The 21,189-nt window shown below is 39.0% G+C and overlaps 1 protein-coding gene across 1 annotated transcript in view; it reads right to left on the reverse strand.

Moving 5' to 3' along the window:
* Positions 1–21,189, reverse strand: part of LOC124802936 (medium-chain acyl-CoA ligase ACSF2, mitochondrial-like) — a 208,895-nt gene that overhangs the window by 24,984 nt on the left and 162,722 nt on the right. Inside the window, exons 5-9 of the mRNA XM_047264021.1 lie at positions 19,858–19,975; positions 10,480–10,575; positions 10,243–10,391; positions 3,407–3,575; positions 3,216–3,323 (exon numbers count right to left, since the gene is read on the reverse strand). Of these exons, the coding sequence (XP_047119977.1) occupies positions 3,216–3,323; positions 3,407–3,575; positions 10,243–10,391; positions 10,480–10,575; positions 19,858–19,975 (640 nt within the window). The remainder of the gene's footprint in view (positions 1–3,215; positions 3,324–3,406; positions 3,576–10,242; positions 10,392–10,479; positions 10,576–19,857; positions 19,976–21,189) is intronic.

Here is a 21,189-nt window from a genome sequence, read left to right on the forward strand (position 1 = left end):
TATGCCGCCATCCTGCATTCCCAACAGGAAGGTTCCCTCCAGATGGCTCAAACAGGATGGCATACGTAGGTGTGTGTGTGTGTGTGTGTGTGTGTGTGTGTGTGTGTGTGAGGGGGGGAGGGATTTTTGACAAAGGCCTCATTGGCTGAATGCTAGCTTTCTGACAGTCTTTTTGTTGTGCCTATCCGTGACCAAACATGTCTGCTATATGGTGAGTAGTAACTATCCTTTTCAAAACACTGTTATATTCCATTCTGGATTTTCTATTGTTTAAAGGTCAAGTACAATTTTTCACTAACTGTAGTTTGAGTCACAATGAGTGTTTCACCACAATCTAACATCATCAGTTTTCGGTCTGATTGTTGTGCAACACCAAATCAAAATGGTTACTTTCTCCACACTAATTACTGCATTTCTTGAAACTGCAGCAAATTTGACCTTAGTCAATATTTACAGTCTGTCCTGTGCTTGAATTGCTCAGTTACGGATATTATTCAGTGAAAGGTAATTCTACAGAATATCCTAAACAGTTTTTTTTACAACAACATAATTTGTAAATGTTGCTTGTTTAGGTTAAACTATATACAATGCTCATACAACTGGTTTAATAGCACTGCAGAAACAAATGGTAAGTTCCATCATAGTTACCAGTTATAAAAAAAAAAATTGCTGTAATAATTTCTCTGATAAATTACACGTCTCAATAATGTGAGCCCTGAAATGAAACAAAAAAATTAATAACCACTGCAAAATAATAATAATAATAGTTATAAACAGATTAATTTTGTTAAAAACAATGGGAAGTCCATGATGGACCAACAAAATATTATAGAAAGGATACTCTGCTGCTAACCTCAGAGGACATGCAGAGGGACAGGATGGCCTGTTGTATTTTTGGAATGGGGTCCTTGCGGCAGGGTTTGTAGGTGGTCCTCTGCCATGTAATTCCTGTGGTTCACAACCATAGTGGTGGAACCATTGTCAGCAGATAGGAGTGTAAGGTTAGAATCCTTATTTTGCTGGGGGTTTCTGTGAGTGTATGGTTGGATTCCATGTTGAAGAAAATGAGAAATAATGGTGAAGTAAGGTTTGAGGTTAAGAAATTCTGTAATTTTAACTGGGAATGAGGGGGAGGGGTATGGCAGGTTGGGGGCAGTCGGGGTGGCCCATGGTTGGATAGAGTGAAATGAACCAGGTAGGGTTTAATATTGGTTTTGTGTAGAGTCTGATTGGTAGGGTCAGTGCAAAAAATATTTCCATATAGAGAGTGCGAGGAGGAGAGAAGGTCTTTACCAAGTCCAACATGAGTGACTTTGGTAATGAGGCAAAAGGTAAGACCTTTGGAGATGATTGCTACTTCTGTGGGACTAAGGTGTCTGCTACAAGAGAAAAGGTTCACAGCAGTGTTTTAGGTCTTTTTAGGTTCTGGATTCTGTGTGGTGATGGGGAGTTTGTCAGTGAGGCAAGATTAGCCAGCTTTGAGGGGATGCAAGGAAGGTTGAGAGGTTCTTGTTGAAGTGGTGGATAGTGGTTGTCTAAGGTGGGAGGAGGTGGTGAACAAGCTGGAGATGTTTTTGAGGTGGTGGTGTGCTCACTGCTCTAGTTCTTGGATGGAAAGTGTTTTAATGTGTGAGATGGGATGCAGGAATTTGTAAATGCAGAGCAGGAGAAATTTACAGGTGGAGAGGAGGTATTGCAAGGAGATTTGGGCTGTATTTATTAACAATAAAAGCAGGCTTTTTGCAGATGACACAGTTATATGTAAAGAAGTACTGTCCGAGAAGAGCTGCATAAATATTCAGTCAGAGCTTCATAAGATTTCAATGTGTTGTAGAGATTGGCAATTTGCTCTAAATCTTCAGAAATGAAAAATTTTACACCACAAAAAATGTAAAAAAAAATGCAGTATCTTATGACTATAATATCAATGACCCCTGTTGGAATCGGCCAACTCATACAAATACCTGGGTGTAACACTTAAACTGAATCATCACATAGATTCAGTCATGTGTAAAGCAGGTGGTAGACTTCAGTATTGGTAGAATACTGGGAAATAGATTGCTTGCAAAAAACTCATTTGACCCATCCTAGAATATTGCTGAAGTGTATGGGGCCCATACCAGATAGGACAAACAGGGGATATTGAACATATACAGAGAAGGGCAGCATGAATGGTCACAGGTTTGTTTAATCCATGGGAGAGTATCACAGATATACTGAAGGAACTGAACTGGAGGATTGTTGAAGACAGATGTAAACCATTCTGAAAAAGTCAGTTAAGAATTTCAAGAATTGGCCTTAAATGATTACTCTAGGGATATACTACAACCCCTCACATAGGAGTCATGAGGATAAGATTAGAATTATTACTGCACACACGGAGCCATTCGAACAATCATTGTTCCCATGCTCCATAACATAACGGAACAGGAAGACACCCCAATAACTGGTACAATGGGAGCTAGCAGAGGCAACTTCATTGTTGTTTGCAGAGTGTAGATGTAGATTTACATGGTTTTGTTGGATTACGTTAGAGAGGACTATGGAGTGACAGAATTTGAACAGGCAGAGGTCCTTGTGAAAGGAGGAGTTGCAGCCAGAGATGGGCTATTTGATGGTGTTTCCATGGGCAAGGTAACAATGCAGGAACAGTATGTGGGTCTAGGTTCTGGTTACACATAGAGAAACTTTTCTGTATTGGTGTAGATGGAAGGAGCTAGGATCCATATTGGAGAATAAAAACATGTACAAATATGTAGGAAAAACACAAAATATGGAACAGATAAAGTAGTTGGAGGGAGTAGGCTGTACTGAAAAGTAATTATGTTCTGTTTGTGGGGTGCTCAACCGCACATTCATCAGTGCCCATACAAAGTCCCAAGTTTTACACAGTCCAATTTCTTTTTTACACAATCCAATCTAGCCACTATCACAAATAATGATGATGAAATGATGAGGACAACACAAACACCCAGTCCCTGTGCAGAGAAAGTGATAATAAACTAAAACTGTATTTAAGTTCCAACTCTCTGATATATAGTGGGATGCAGTTCAGTGGGCGAATATGTGTGAAGGGAGGGGAACAGCAGTTTTGTTAATTTTTAGTGCAGTGCATCTTTTCCCACTGTCATGAACATCAAACATAATGACACATCTACAGTTTAACACCATTGCATTTTAAACAGATAAAACACACTTTAAGTGCAACTATTTACCTCAACATGGTCAATGACTCTGCCAACAGTAGTGTACGTTTTCTCTGGTGGATCATTTTCCTCAGGAATGAATGACAAGGGAGCAGTTTCAGTCATGCCATAGAAAGTCTGCAAATAGGACACCAAAGTTATAACACCCAGCAACTTTACTAGTTCGTGAAAACTTAAGTGACTTATTTATTGTTCCTTACTGTAACTCTCTCAAGTCCAAATGTTCTGGTTAACTTTTCATACAGGTCTGGTGAAGATATTGCACCACCACTTGCCAAAATTTCTAATGAGTTTATTTTCAATCCAGAACTTTCTACAAAATTTAACAGATCTATATTCATAGTAGGGGTACCATACAGAACAGAGCATCTGCAACAAGAAACAAAAGCTGTGACTAAAGTAAACTGTTTTGGCTCTTCATCTCCTTTCCATCATACAACAACAACAAAAAAGAAACAATAAGATTAAAATAATTTACTACAATTTTTTACTGAGTTAATGTATGGATGACACAGCTTGACATACATTTTAGACAAGAACAGCTACAAGTGTAGTTTTAGAAGATAGTTCTTTCCTGGAATGGTCATCATAATTCCACAGTATTGTCACGTAATAACCTGAGTCATTAAGTCTGAATTTGGCCAAAACTTGAGTGCTGCTGAAATGAATAGGATGACTAAGGATTGATACAGTAATAAATTTGCTGGCCGCGGTGGTCTAGCGGTTCTAGGCGCGCAGTCCGGAACTGCGCTGCTGCTACGGTCGCAGGTTTGAATCCTGCCTCGGGCATGGATGTGTGTGATGTCCTTAGGTTAGTTAGGTTTAAGTAGTTCTAAGTTATAGGGGACTGATGATCACAGCAGTTGAGTCCCATAGTGCTCAGAGCCATTTGAACCATTTGAGTAATAAATTTCTTCCATTTTGCAGGAAAGAACATAAAAAAAACATGAAGACTCAGTGATGTGGTATGTTAAATCATCAACAAAACTGCTCATAATGTATGGCCTCTGGCTGAGCAGTTACACGGCAATAACCTCCCTGTAATGGACTGGCCTGCACAGAGTCCCAACCTGAATCCTATAGAACACCTGTGGGATGTTTTGGACTGCCGACTTCATGCCAGGCTTCATCACCTGACACTGATACCTCTCCTCAATGCAGCACTCTGTGAAGAATGGGCTGCCATTCTCCAAGAAACCTTCCAGCACCTGACTGAATGTACACCTGCGAGAGTGGAAGCTGTCATCAAGGCTAAAGATGGGCCAACACCATACTGAATTCCAACATTACCGATGGAGGGTGCCACGAACTTTTAAATCATTTTCAGCCAGGTGTCTGGATACTATTGATTACATAGTGTATCTCATCACTGGCCTAGCTGCTACTGGTCTTTGAGGCAGTGCAGCGATGCACAGTGCCAAGCTTATTCAGTCGGCAGGCAGCAGATACACCAAGCTGCTGTAGCAGTTCCCAGGTACTACATTACCTCCAGGTGCACCTCACGAGGTATGTCACAACTTTGTGCATTTTTTCTTTTTTATTTGGTATGCGTATTCCATAGATCCGTACATGCGAGTGATTCGCCTGTATGTGGAACATGTCAATACAATTGTACAAATACAATTAATGCTACAGAATAGTAATATAATTCAATGATATAGATATTACAAGCTGTCATTAAACTAGTAAAGCAATTCTCAATATAACATTATAACTATAACATTAACACTATAACATTAACATAATATTGTATCATCCATCTCATCACTAAGAGACTAAATACATCTATTATTAAGGGAGGACATTACTTCTGGAAAAGAATTCATCTAACGAGTACAGTGGATGGTCGAGCAGGTATTTTTTTAACATACCTTTGAACAGCGTTTCATTTTCTATTGTACATTTAATATAATTAGGCAATGCATTAAAAGTCTTTATAGCAGCATACTTTACTCCCTTCTGTACAAGTGTTAAATTTTTTAGTTCAACATGTAGATCATCTTTACCTCTAGTATTGTAGTTATGGTATGAACAATTTGTTTCATACTGAGCATAGTCTTTATTAACTACATTCATCAGAGAGTATATGTACTGACATGTTGTGGTCAGAATACCTAACTGCATAAAAAGTTTTCTACATGAGGTTCGCGGAGGAACCCCACACATGATTCTGACTGCTCTCTTCTGAGCAGTTAAGATTTTTTTTGAGGCTGGTGAATTACCCCAGAATGTTATTCCGTAACTCATTAATGAGTGAAAGTACCCAAAGTAAGACGATTTTAAAATGTTGATGTCCCCAAAATGAGTAATTATTCTTAGAGCAAAAGTTGCTGATGAAAGCCTTTTTAGAGTAAGGGACACATGCTGTTCCCAGTTGAGCCTACTGTCAATGTGAACCCCCAGGAATTTAGTGGATTGCACCTGTTCTAGTTCCTGGTTGTCATGAGCAATTACTATACTTTCTAGAGTTTTATTTTTTGTGTGGAACTGTATAAAATTAGTTTTTTTAATATTAACTGAAAGAGAATTAATTGAAAACCAAGCTGTAACTTCTCTGAGTATATCATTAACATCAGTCTCCAGATCAGCAGTAGACTGACCATCAACGACAATGCTTGTATCATCAGCAAACATTGTGAATTCACAATTTTTACTAATGGACAGGGGTAAATCATTAACATATATTAAAAACAGCAAGGGTCTAAGGACAGATCCCTGGGGAACTCAATGCTGAATTTTGCCCCATTCAGAATCCACTAGATTAGGAGATCCTTTGTTGCAGCCATGTAGAACCACCTTTTGTTTCCTGTCTTGAAGATATGATTTTAGCCAGTTACCTATAGGCCCTTTGATTCCATAATGATAGGCCTTCTCCAAGAGTATCTTGTGGTTTACACAATCAAAGGCCTTGGAAATATCACAGAAGACACCAACTGGTGACTTCTTACTATTAATAGACTCCAAGACATCATTTGTGAGTGAATATATGGCATGCTGTGTGGAAACCCCTTTTTGAAAACCAAACTGCCTGTGGTTAATAATATTAAGTTTATCAAGATGTGCCACAATCCTGTTATACACTGCCTTTTCAAGAACCTTTGAAAATGTTGTTAAGAGAGAGACAGGACGATAATTTTTTACATCTGTAGCATCGCCAGACTTGAAAAGAGGTCTCACAATGGCATATTTCATTCTCTCTGGAACAACTCCCTCATAAAGAGACGTGTTGCAAATGTGAGCAAGTACTACACTTACATCATTACTGCAGGCTTTCAACAGTTTATTAGAGATGTTATCTATACCTGAAGATCCTTTACTTTTCAATGAGTGAATTATTTTTTTTATTTCATTAACAGTTATGGGTGTTACATTTATATCATTAAAACATTGTGGGAGGTTAAGTTTCAGAATATCTAAAGCTTCTCTTAGGTCACCACTGCAACCTATTTGAGAGGTGACACTTAGAAAGTGGTTGTTAAATGTGTCTGCTATCTGTTTACTATCAGTTATTTCCAAATCGTTAATTTTTAGGACAGCAGATTTTTCATTGTCAGATGGTGCAGTACCTGTTTCCCTCTTTATTACATTCCAAATCGTTCTGATTTTATTGTTTGAACAGTTAATTTCAGATTGCATGCACATACTTTTAGATTTTGTAATGACTTTAGTTAAGATTTTGCAGTATGTCCTATAATATTTCATCTGCAGGGGATTATTGGATTGTCTAGATATTATATACAGTTCCCTTTTTCTCTGGCATGATATTTTTATGCCCTTGGTGAGCCATGGTTTTTTGCTTGATTGCCTGTTCTGTAGTCTACAGACCTTTTTTGGAAAGACATTTTCAAATATACCTGATAATTCATCAGTAAATAAATTATATTTTGTATTAACATCATTTGCAAGATAAACATACCTCAAGTCAGTATCCCGAATGCATAATTTGAATTTTTGGATATTTTCCTCATTCATGTTTCTAATGGTTTTCCACTGTGCACTAGCTGTGTTCTGATTTGTATTAAAGTTGTCAATTGTGAGTATTTGCCCATCATGATCAGAGAGTCCATTTATGACTTTTTCAACTTTGATGTGATTAGTTTTACTTATATCTACAAAGATATTGTCTATTAGAGTGCTGGAAGTGGCAGTAGTTCTTGTGGGAAAACTGACAGTGGAGACAAGGTTGTAGGTATGCATTAAATTTGCAAACTCTGTCTTAGAAGATGAGCTTCCTAGGAAATCTATATTAAAATCTCCAGTCACTATAATGTCCCTATTTTTTCTTGTGAGATACAATAGCACAGAATGTAATTGTTTCATGAATACTTTAATATTACCAGATGGAGCCCTGTATACTGCTACGATTACCAGTTTCTTATTACCTTCTACTATTTCTGTGACACATGCCTCAAAGTCTTTCTCTACACAATATTTCTCTACATCTATTGTATTAAAGGACAGGCTGTTTTTCACATAAATAACTGCCCCACCTTTGCACATATGCTTTCTACAAAATGAGGTAGCTAAAACATAGTTTGGTATATTGAGCATTTCAATGCCAAAAGTGATATGGTGTTCTGTCAGACAGAGAATATGAGCACAATTTGCGCCTGTTGGTTCATCAATATTTACAATAAATTGGTCTAACTTACAGAGCAGGCTTTGAATATTTTGGTGAAAAATTTTGAGCTCATTTTTAATTACATGATTAGTTGTGGTGCTACCATTGCTGGGACTGAGTTTTATTTCTTTTGACATACCAGTATTACAGGAACAGTTTTCTGCAGGGAAGAGGGAGCTGTTGTGCTGGTAACACCCACATTTGTTGTTATTAACTACATTACTTACATTCTGATTGGAACCTTCCCCCTTCTGCCCCAGTACCATAAAAAATCCCCATTTGCAGCTGAGGACTTTCTTGATCTCGGGCACATCCTATGTGGAGCAGCTGCAGTCACTACTATGTTAAGACTACTGCAGCCCACCAATTTCATGTAGACCAAGAGGATTTGCCCCTGATAGCTATGCTGCTGCCAAGGTGGAATTCAATATTAAGTGGAAGGAAGGCATCATTCATCTTTCCAGTAGTAAATGGTCATTGTCTCCACAATTGGTGCCCAGGTTGTCTGGCATATTATATCAAGTCAAACTGCAGTCAGTTCAGCACTGGAACAAGGCAGATGGTGCACTGAAGCCAACTGCATTTTATTCACATGAGCTCTGTCACAACTAAAAAGGAAGTGAGTTTGATTGCAAGGTATTTAATACTTTGCACACAGTTGGAGGCAAGAGTTTACCATTTTCACCAGTGACAAAACCCTTCTGTGCCTTACAACAGCAATACAATCAGTTGGAATTTATCACTCAATACGGCACTGACATACACTACATAGCAGGAACCGATAACACAGTAGTTGACTGCCTACCCCACGTAAACAGCACAATGAATGCTATAGATTTTGGTAACTTCCTAAAGCACAAAAGTCAGACTAGGAGCTTCAGGACCTTCTCAAAGATGCTTCCTCCAATCTTCAGCTGAAACTGATTGGTGTTACTGCCACAAATGTAAAGCTTTATGGTGAAGTCTCTCCAGACAAGCTACTGAGAGCCTTCACAGCTTTCACCATCCTGGCATCAGATCTACAGTTTAACTAATTGCTAACCATTTCATTTGGCCTGGTATGCAGAAAGATTATCATGTGTGGACTCATGCATGTGTTCAGTGTCAACGTAGTGAAGTATCTCACCACATGCACGTTCCTGTGTCAGTGGGACATTTCCCTTATGCAACCACATGATTTGCACATGTGCCTTTACTGAATAGTCAACAATACCTATTACAAGTGATCAACTGATTTACCTGCTGGCCTGAAGCCATACCAGTCAACAATATTTCAGCAGGAACACTGGCCGCCGCCTCCATTTCACTTTGGATTTCAAGCTTTGGTTGTTTGCTACATATCACAACAGCCCACAGCCGACAATTAAAGAGTCTAAATTGTTTGCCCAGCTGAGCAAATTCTGTTTTGCCATACATCAGAAGACCACAAGCTATCACTCAACAAGTAATGGCAAGAGAGAACACTGCCACAGTTCATTAGGAGCCACAATCATGTGTCACGATCCTTACTGGACAACAACCATACCATTGGTCTTGCTCAGTATGTGAAGCACTTATGAACCTGACCTGGACTCTCCATCAGCTGAGCTCGTTTATGGCAAAGCCCAGCTACTGCCAGGTGAGGCAACTTTTCTAAGTGCAGTCAAGATGGATGACATCAATCTTACATATTCCATCGCTTGCCCGAGGGAACGGGTGAATCAAATCCAACCTCACAAAGCACCAAGACGTGGAACTTTACCTACCTATATGCACACATGTTATGCTATTCACAGATAGAGTAAAACTGGCAGTGACACTTCCATGTACGGGTCCTCATCATGTCATTGGCTGAGGCAAAAGAACCATAGGAATTTTGATCAATGTCGAACCCAGTCTTCATGTTCCCTTCATTACTAGAAATGCTTGCACAATGTAACCAGGTGAAGGAGAAACTCAACCCAAGTTCTGAACATGTCCTGGATGGCACGTACATTTCCCATTGCAATTCGTGGATGACAATCCACCTTCCCCAGGGAAGGGCTGATGTAGCAGCAAACATCAGCACATCATCAAAGAGCTGTCAGCTGGTGTGTGTGTGTGTGTGTGTGTGTGTGTGTGTGTGTGTGTGTGTGTGTGTGTGTGTAATTTTTTCCAGCTAGTTACTGTTTGGGCTTGGACTTCTGACTTCTGTAAAAAATTTTACCCGCCGTTGTTCCAATTCATGTTTAGTTTACAGTGACTGTTTAGTGAGTGTGTATAATTTTCTGTGGTTTGTTCTAAATAAATCACAGTACATGAAAATTTATATTTTGTGCCTGTGCCTGGCTGAGATGATGAATGTTTGTAACATTCAGTTCAGAAGACTATCAACTATTAAACAATTTGTTCTGCAACTAATTGTTAATTATGATGAGATGATTACAAAAAACTTACTTTTCTTTCAGTATTGCTTTTGCTGAATCCTCTCCTTTGAAACCCGCTGAAGGTAACACAATTGTACACCCATGATGCAGTGAATTGAGAACTCCACACACATTTCCAAAACAGTGAAAAAAGGGCACTTGTAGACATATACGATGATGCTAGAACACAACAGATTCCCTGCTCTCGAATATCCATATTACTATATTTAAATCTCTCAGGTAATAGGTTAAATAATATATAACTTACCTTTTTATATAGGCCTGCTCTCTCACCCAAGAAATATGAGTTGTTGACAACACTGTGGTGACTTAACAAGGTTGCTTTTGGATGTCCGGTTGTGCCCTATTAAATATATACATATTAAAAACAAGGCAATTGCATAAACTATGAAAATGTAACAGAAAAAAATTAATTATACCAAACTGCCACTGGGACAATTTTCTGTTATTATGCATAAAGAAAGGATTATATTTTCTTGTTAACCAACTTTTGCATAATTTACCTGACACTAAGTTAAGCAGTAAAAAATTAAGCCCTTACTGTACAAATAAAGCCTCAATGCAATGGTTTGGAAAATAATATCTCCCTTTTCTTGTCTAAGTGGCCTAAGTCCCTCTCTCAGTTGCCCTCTCAATTTAGAATTCTAATGTTGTGAGTCATTAAAATGAAAATAAGCCATGGAAGAGCTGAAAATAGTCAAAACCAATCTCAACAATTTGAGAAAACTACCATTCTTGATTTTTAAAATGATGCATCAGAAAATTTACTTCTATAGCTATTGCACATTTTGACATTAACAGCAATTTCAAGCAATCCTGTTGGAGGAACACCCGCAGCTGAGCATTATACCAGAGGTTGAAAATTGTAGATAGTGCACCGTGCCTTGTACACATCCACTGCGCATGGCTGCGGGGGAGGGAGGGGGGGGAGGCCTTCACAGCACTAAGTTACGACACCTGAATATGGGCGGATAAGAGCCCAAAACCAGTCTTGTGGTAATGAAAGAACTTTTACAACTCTAGCAGTACTTTCAAGCTCTGGTAGGACGCAGTTTCAGGTAATATTAGCTATGCAGAGGTATCCTGTAATGCATTTACAGTATGAACGCATTTTATGAACTGCCTCTAATGTTGTGTAGACCTCTTCTCATGTTGTGGCTGTTTACATCAAAATAAAGTAGTTATTTTTTAGCCTAGTGGAAATAAACATCTTAATGCAACAATTCCATCTGTATATTCCAGTATGAAGACAATATGTACTTCCTATGCCACATAAACACTGTTTTTGAAACTTTCACATTAAACTTTGGTTAAAATAACTTTATAACTGACATTTAAGTGAGTCAAATGGTTGGCTTCAGCCAGCCACCAGGCAGCTGTTAATAGTTCTTTCTCAACTGCCACACGCTTGCTGTGTCGCCTGTTTTGTAGGTACATGCTGAGCCATGTCAAAAAATACTGCCAGCTGCCAATGGAGGTTGTCAGTCACAGGGTTATTTTAATTGAGCTATAATGTTTGGAACCCTTTAAATAAAGATCCCATTTTATTACATTTGACTGCTTTGCCTAGACCCATCTCATTATCTTGGTCTTTGTATTTTATTGGGCTATTCTTGAATTGTTTAAGGCCTTAGATTCTGCAAATCATTCAGTAGTCTTACACAGCTTACAGCAAAAGGGGACAAACATTAGATATCTTATAATATTCCAGAATTTGTGCACCCTCACTATTTCCAGGGTTGCTGATCACAGAAACTGTTTTAATATGATACTGGGAAGTTCTGGGGGAAGACTATAAATAATGAAAGGAGCAAAGGCTTACAGTCATGCAACAGGCTCTGCAAAATATGCATCAGAGTCGATATACAATGTGACTGCTTTCACAGGTGGCTCCGCCTCTTCTAGGATAGACAATGCCTGTCATAGGGCTAGAATAGGGTGTCCAAGTTGGGTGCATGGGGCACGTGTTGCTCCTTCCAAAAGGATATTTTTCATATGGAAAAGGGGTCGGGAGTAGATGTGATACAACAATAATCCAGGCTTTTTGTGCATAGGGGTATGCTGTAAAATTTGAGAGCGACTGTGATAAAAGCTGTGGGTATGCTTTATACAGCTTGAGTGCACCTTGAACATAGTTTTAGATTGCCATGTTACCTCAAGTGTGCCTTCTTGATACCTGATCATCTTGCTACCTTGTTCTAGTGGTCCGGGTAATCCGTGCCACCACCATGCTTCACCATCCAACTCTTCTGCACTTTGTTCCATCTTGCAGTGAATGTTAAATGAAAGATCACAACTTCAACTCTGAGCTACGGAATGACTGAATGAACATTTGTTTCAACTCTTCTATATTTTAAAGCCCATGATACCTTCAATAGTAGGTATCACAGAATAAACGTGCCCCCAGCTGGTAGATACCACACATTCTTCCCAACGTACCTTGAACCTCCCATAGTAGCTGTGTCAATATAAAGCAGTGCGGACAGTCTAATTTCCTTTTGTGATCATCTTTTGTTGAGATGATTCTTCTGGTGGACTAGTATACTTGCTAACAGATCCCAATACACTAATATCCCCACACTGAAGCTAAGGATGTCATGTACAAATTTCTTAACTATATACATTACCAATGCTGTACTACATCTCCAACAGAGATGTGTAATAACTCTTAATTACACACATCATGATTGTAATACATATCCAACAGGTACATATATTTCACACACCATAACTGATTACTATGCAGTTACTAACAGATCATAAAACCCCAAGAAAACATTTTTCTTTCTATTCACTAGGTCAAAATTATCACAGCAAGTGACTGTTTTCTTTTACAATTCTGTACATAACTTTCTTCATCAACATTTAAAATTTGTTCACGTATGTAGACATTCTTTTTTGCTTGGGCTTGATAATATAACAGGACAAATTTGCTTTTAAATTTTCTAGTGTTGACATCTCACTTTTCATTTAATATTTTTCATGCAGAACATACAAATGTATACAACATTATTTTCTAGAAGCAACTTATACAGATTCCTTATCTTCCATGAGTACACCCCAATATTTCAAATTCTCTTGCATTTGTACATATGGAGATATAAAAGATCTACACCCCTTGCAACTAGCAATGTTCTCATTACATTCACTAGTAAGGAAAACCTCTCCAGTTACATGGCAATTGTCACTGTAACAATTTAATTACACTGTCAAATAATCATTCACACCTTACTGTACAATCTTTCTTTCTTTATTTCCATGACAGTGTCCCATTTCAATCCCTACAAATACGAGGTCTGTTCACAAAATTCTGGAACATTCATAATTTCACATCAATGGTGTGTTGAAGCAAAATGTGCTTGGCATCCCTGCACAAGCCTGTGTTTAATGTGTAATTGCTGGAAGTTTCATTCTTGTATGTCCGTTAGTTATTTTTTCACTACTTTTTTGAGTAGAAAGTTGTCACACAGTTTGCGAATTTCGAGATGGCAGGGTTAGAGGAGCAATGCATCTGCATTAAATTTTGCCTGAAGCTAAAGAACCTTTACAAAGACACAGCAAATGATGCAGGAAACCTACAGTGATCCGTGCTTAAGCCATTCTCAGTGTTACAAATGGTTCACATGGTTTAAAAATGACCAGACAGGAGTTAAAGATGACACTCATTTGTGACGCCACTCTACATCTCACAATGATGCTCACGTCAGGAACTTCAAAAAAATTGTGCCTGTCAATCTAAGGCTGACTGTCCAAGAGATTGCAGAAGAATCTAACATTTCAGTTGGATAATGTCAAAATCCTGACACAGCATCTTGGAATGCATTGTGTTGCTGCCAAGACCCACGAGTCAAGAGCAGAAAGTCCTTCACCTTGCAATCTGTGATGAGCGCAAATGAGAAATGGATGTTCCTTACAAGAACCACAGCTGATGATGGGACATGAGTCTACAGTTATGATGTTGAGACCAAGGTTCAATCTTCACAATGGGTTGGGAATGGTCAAATACCAAAGCCATGCTGATAGTTTTCTTTGACTTTGAAGGATTAGTTCATTATGAATTCTTGTCACAGGAACAACCTGTTAATCGATGGTACTATTGGGATGTGCTGCAATACCTGTGAAATAATGTGAGAAGAACATGGCCTGAAATGTAGTGAGACAATTTATGGCTCTTGCATCATGATAATGCACTTGCACATTTACTCTAGTTGATGCATGACTATTGCACAAAAAACTAAATCACTATGCTGCCTCATCCTCCATACTCTCCAGACCTGGCCCCTGTGGACTTTTTTTATTTCCAAAGTTGAAAAACCCATTGAAAGGACGATCTCCAATGATAGACTAGATAAAAGAAAATTCGCGAATGGCACTTCATACGATCCAGCAAAAGGCATACCTAGATTGCTTCCAGAAATAGAAACGGCACTGGGAGTTAAGTATCGGTTGTAGAGGAGAGTATTTCGAAGGAGACCATGCACAATAAGTAAAAGGTAAATCAAACCATGGAAAATCCAGGATGGAATGTAACAATATTATGAGAAGGAAAGTTATTGCTCACCATACAGTTGAGATGCTGTCGCAGGTAGGCACAACAAAAAGACACTCACAATTAAAGCTTTCAGCCATTAAGGCCTTCGTCAACAACAAAAAAAAAAAAAAAACCACACACACACACACACACACACACACACACACATGCGTGCGCGCGCGACTGGCAACTGTCTTTCAGCTATCCAATTAAGCATGTGATTAATGCTATCGTGCACTTTTCAATATTATTTCTTTAGTATCTTTTACCCCACCCTGCAAAATGGTGGGAATTTAAGGAGATGGGACCTGGATAAACTGAAAGAACCAGAGGTTGTACAGAGTTTCAGGGAGAGCATAAGGAAACAATTGATAGGAATGGGGGAAAGAAACACAGTAGAAAAAGAATGGGTAGCTTTGAGAGATGAAGTAGTGAAGGCAGCAGAGGACTTAGTAGGTAAAAAGACGAGGGCTAGTAGAAATCCTTGGGTAACAGAAGAAATACTGAATTTAATTGATGAAAGGAGAAAATATAAAAATGCAGTAAATGAAGCAGGCAAAAAGGAATACAAACGTCTCAAAAACGAGATCGACAGGAAGTGCAAAATGGCTAAGCAGGGATGGCTAGAGGACAAATGTAAGGATGTAGAGGCTTATCTCACTAGGGGTAAGATAGATACTGCCTACAGGAAAATTAGAGAGACCTTTGGAGAAAAGAGAACCACTTGTATGAATATCAAGAGCTCAGATGGAAACCCAGTTCTGAGCAAAGAAGGGAAAGCAGAAAGGTGGAGGGAGTATATAGAGGGCCTATACAAGGGCAATGTACTTGAGGACAATATAATGGAAATGGAAGAGGATGTAGATGAAGATGAAATGGGAGATACGGTACTGCGTGAAGAGTTTGACAGAACACTGAAAGACCTGAGTCGAAACAAGGCCCCAGGAATAGACAACATTCCATTAGAACTACTGACAAAACTCTACCATCTGGTGAGCAAGATGTACGAGACAGGTGAAATACCCTCAGACTTCAAGAAGAATATAATAATTCCGATCCCAAAGAAAGCAGGTGCTGACAGATGTGAAAATTACTGAACAATCAGTTTAATAAGTCACGGATGCAAAATACTAATGCGTATTCTCTACAGATGAATGGAAAAACTGGTAGAAGCTGACCTCGGGGAAGATCAGTTTGGATTCTGTAGAAATATTGGAACACGTGAGGCAATACTGACCCTACTACTTATCTTAGAACCTAGATTAAGGAAAGGCAAACCTACGTTTCTAGCATTTGTAGACTTAGAGAGAGCTTTTGACAATGTTGACTGGAATACTCTCTTTCAAATTCTGAAGGTGGCAGGGGTAAAATACAGGGAGCGAAAGGCTATTTACTATTTGTACAGAAACCAGATGGCAGTTATAAGAGTCGAGGGGCACGAAAGGGAAGCAGTGGTTGGGAAGGGAGTGAGGCAGAGTTGTAGCCTATCCCCGAAGCTATTCAATCTGTATATCGAGCAAGCAGTGAAGGAAACAAAAGAAAAATTTGGAGTAGGTATTAATATCCATGGAGAAGAAATAAAAACCTTGAGGTTCGCCGATGACATTGTAATTCTGTCAGAGACAGCAAAGGACTTGGAAGAGCAGTTGAACGGAATGGGTAGTGTCATGAAAGGAGGGTATAAGATGATCACCAAAAGCAAAACGAGGATAATGGAATGTAGTCGAATTAAGTCTGGTGATGCTGAGGGAATTAGATTAGGAAATGAGACACTTAAAGTAGTAAAGGAGTTTTGCTATTTGGGGAGCAAAATAACTGATGATGGTCGAAGTAGAGAGGATATAAGATGTAGACTGGCAATGGCAAGGAAAGCGTTTATGAAGAAGAGAAATTTGTTAACATCGAGTATAGATTTAAGTGTCAGGAAGTCATTCCTGAAAGTATTTGTGAGGAGTGTAGCCATGTATGGAAGTGAAACATGGATGATAAATAGTTTGGACAAGAAGAGAATAGAAGCTTTCGAAATGTGGTGCTACAGAAGAATGCTGAAGATTAGATGGGTAGATCATATGACTAATGAGGAGGTATTGAATAGGATTGAGGAGAAGAGAAGTTTGTGGCACAAATTGAGTAGAAGAAGGGATCGGTTGGTAGGACATGTTCTGAAGCATCATCAAGGGATCACCAATTTAGTATTGGAGGGCAGTGTGGAGGGTAAAAATCATAGAGGGAGACCAAGAGATGAATACACTAAACAGATTCAGAAGGATGTAGGTTGCAGTAGGTACTGGGAGATGAAGAAGCTTGCACAGGATAGAGTAGCATGGAGAGCTGCATCAAACCAGTCTCAGGACTGAAGACCACAACAACAACAGTATCTTTTATTTCTTGTCAAAATATTTAGATGACATGGTATATCGAGCGATTTAGCTCGCTTGTTCGTCCTCAGTTGCCACAGGAAACAAAAATAATAATCTCTACATTTCCTGAAAATTGGTATACTTTCTTGCAAAACTTGTGATCTTTCCAGCCTCGCAGTTTCTCCTCACTTCACAGTCACCAAAAACTGTGTAAAATTTACAAATAGCTGCACTAAAAGCTGTCAGTATGCTTTATATAGGTTGAATACATATTTAACACAGTTTTAGAATGCCATCTGTTACCACCTCAAATGTCCGTTCTTGATGAATTATTGTCTTGCTACATTGTTCTGCTGGTCCATACTCTCCATTCCATCACCAGGCTCAAACGAACATCCTGCTCTTCTGCACTTCATTCCATCTTGCAGGAAATGTTAAATGAAAGATCACAACTTCTACTCCAAGCTACGAAATGACTGAATGAACTCTTGTTTCAGCTCTTCTATCATTTACAGTTCATTACTTTTCACTGATATATATTACAGTGGTTCAAAGAAGCTATATCTATGGTAACAGACAAAACTCATTGAAACACTTCTGACTTAAAGGCCTTACAGACAGGCAGTGGTATATTAAAAGATAATTCATTTGTCCTGATGATGAAGTTGACATTGTCAGCACGCTGTGTATTCCAGGCAGCCCATGACACCTTCAACTGGAGGCCCAGCTGCTAGATGTTGCACATTCACTGCCAACATACCTTGTCCTTTCCACAGCATCTGTGCCAGTGAAAAGCGGCACGGATGGTCTCTAATTTCGCCTTGAACACTATTTCTACCAATTTCCTCTATTGCAATCATGTCTTGGTGGAACGATTCTTCATAGTGGACCATGATATTTGCTGTAACATCCTGAAACACTACAGCGATGGGAAGGATTTTTTGAAAAATGTTCTTCATTTTGGGGCACAATGAGAGAGAGAGAAATTAGCCTTAGCACTGGATACAGCTAAGTGCTCCTTTGCAGCTGGTTAATGTAGATAGATGGTGAATTTAGGACTTGAGATAGGGTACATCAGGCCTGCTTGTGAACTACATGTCATGAATAGTGCCTGTCTGTGAAGATGTTAGCAAAACTTTCAACAAACTGGGAAAAAGGTTTTTTCATCATTCCAAATGTACCATCCAAGGGCTGACCAACTGTATGGGAAACAATCTTTGGTGTGCAATTAATGGTACATGTCAAAGATGACTATTGTTGATGGTCTTTATGTGGATAAAGGCACCTGGGCACAGAAGTAGATGTTGAGGCTGAAGAGGGCCAGCTGAAACAGATAGCACAGCAGGTGTTAAGACTTGACACCTACATTTGAGGCCCTCAGTTCCCTCCATTAATCTTTCATGGCCTCCCTCCCCTTCCCGCCCCCTGTTTTATTACCCCTTCACCCATGCCCAACTTAGTCTCGCTTCATCATATGTCAAACAATCATTGCAGCCTGCACCAGGACATGGTTGTTGTTGCCACATTCTTATTTAATTCCCTTGCTGCCTCTCCCTCCCAGCTGTCACTATTGCACCCTCCCCCCTCCTCTCCTCTGCTAGCAATCCTCACCCCAGTTGGACTGCAGTCCTGGGACAATGGACCTGTATGTGCGTGAGCGTGCACCTCCTTACATATAATATTGATGAGTAGCTCTTGGGTTTGAGTTGGCGGCAATGCTCAGATTCCACGGCATTGCAACAAGGGTCATATCCATAATTCTCAGATGAAGTGTCGAGTCCTTGTGAATGTCCTCTTGATTGTATATGTAGAACCTGTGCTTATTCACTTTGTGTACATTCTTGCCTCGGCTCATGTGCAACATATTTGGAGGTGAGTTCTCACAAAGGCTGCTTAGAGAGGATTTCACGCTAACTTGAGACGATAGCACTCCTCTGTGTTTATCCTTATTCCTACTGATTTCTTTATGATGCTCTCCCTGAAATTGCTGACTACACACAACAATGTTCCTTACAGAACCACACTCAACAATATTGTTGAAATTCCTGGGAAATTAAACATTAAAATCCATCTTCACTGAGACTTGGTCTGCAGTGTGATAAACTGTAATTATTTGAATGACTTAAATCAATTAAACAATCATTTTTGGCCATCATGAAAGACTAAACATATATGTAACCTGCCACAAGTACCAGGTATACAAAAGCATCAGCACAATGTACAAAGGCAGTACTGTGTCTCTCAGCATAGCATGACAAGCATTAAATGCATACACATAGGATATAAAGAGAAATCGATGGTGAAAGAACACGGCTTCAATGTAAAAACATTTTATTTCAATGCATAACCTTGCTGTGGTCTTACTATTGAGAGATTGTGCTAAAGAAATCAATAAAAATAATTATTAAGAAACATCATATCAAGGGAGACAAGGACGTTAAGTTGTTATGGGCTATAGTCGGAGGATGCTTGACATGGGGCTCAGGCAACGTTGCCCACACAGAAGACTAAGCAAATACAACTGCCCCCCCCCCCCCCTCCACCTAGGCAAACACTGCTCCAGAAGAGCCCCAGTACTTCCACAGAATTTGTAATTTGTTGTACAAGTAGTGTGATCACCATTTTGAATATGGTTCTTAAGACCTATGTATTTGTTTACTTTGGTACCTATTCAGATAGTGTTTTCCTCTTCTAAAAAAAAGCCATAGAATGAAAATAAAAGTAAAATTCTTACCGATGTGAATTGCACATTGCAACCTTCATCTGCTTGGATATCATAATCCAGCTGCTTTAACTTCTCAAATGATGCAGTTGACGCACAGTTCATAACATCACTGAATCTGAACATTCCACTGAAATAATGATCATATTTTTAATAAGATAAATTGAAGCAACTAGGTTGCTGAAACATTATTATTGAAATAAAAGAAGCAATTTTGGTCCCTCCAAGACGTTACGAATTATTAATTTTTGAGAATTATACTAATTCTGCAAAATATTCTAACAGTGGTCATTGCTGCTTCAAATGCTGTATGATATTCTACTCAGAAACCATTTGTAGCATCACAGTAACACACAATTTGTACTGGAAATGTAGGAATTGAGTTGGCAATTTTGTGTGTGGCTTTAAATGATCATATCAGCAAACTTTAATGATGCTCCCAAGTTTGGAGAATTCTATCCTTAACAGTAGTGTATGGTATTCACACTAAGTACATATTTCTCTTTTCATGCACATTATCTTTGTCTGTCTATGTTTAGTGTGAGGTGCCAGTATTTGGCAGGCATTTGTTTACTGGATGTCTTAAAGCTGTCACAAGAAAACACTTCTCCTTGCACAGCTACATAGGATTTACAGCTGTTGTAAGGACATTCTCAATAGCAACTATGTATGATACTCCACTGTTTTTACATAACTAAACTACAGCTAGTTCAGTTGTATAGAATTTATACATTTTAAGCTGTGTACTATTTGAGTTTGTTATTGTTGTTGTTGTACAGCCACTGAGGAAATGGATTGCTTTTTTCTAAGTTTGTCAGAGCAATACATGATTATGCATCTGTACTAAGAGAAGATTAACACTGTGTATACAGGAGGAGTGTTCACAATGTATAGTCTCACACATCCTTTTTATTCTATAAGAAGGATGGTTGGCAAAAATAACCTTACAGGGAATAAAGAATTTGTGACTGACAGACGGATGGACAGAGGGAGGATATTGGAGACAAAACCCAAGTTTGGATTGTTTCAAAGGTTGGGAAGGAAATTGGTTGTGCTCTTTCAAAGGAATCATCCTGACATTTGCTGGGCACAATTTCGGGAAATCATGGAAAACATAAATGAGGATGGTTGAAGGTACATTTAGTCTCTCATTCGTCTGAATGCAAGTTCAGCGTGCTGACTACTGTGCCATCTTGCTCTGTCAGGAACCACTGAGGCTGTTATGTAAGGTGGTGTTGTACCAGACAGATGGATGGATGGCTTCTGTCAAATGCTGGTGTAACCAGAAGAGAATTGTGGTTTGGAGATAAACATTAAAAACACAGAGAAATGAGAATGCTGAAT

The sequence above is a fragment of the Schistocerca piceifrons genome, chromosome 6, assembly GCF_021461385.2.
Source record: "Schistocerca piceifrons isolate TAMUIC-IGC-003096 chromosome 6, iqSchPice1.1, whole genome shotgun sequence".
In the NCBI taxonomy this organism is placed as follows: Eukaryota; Metazoa; Arthropoda; class Insecta; order Orthoptera; family Acrididae; genus Schistocerca; species Schistocerca piceifrons.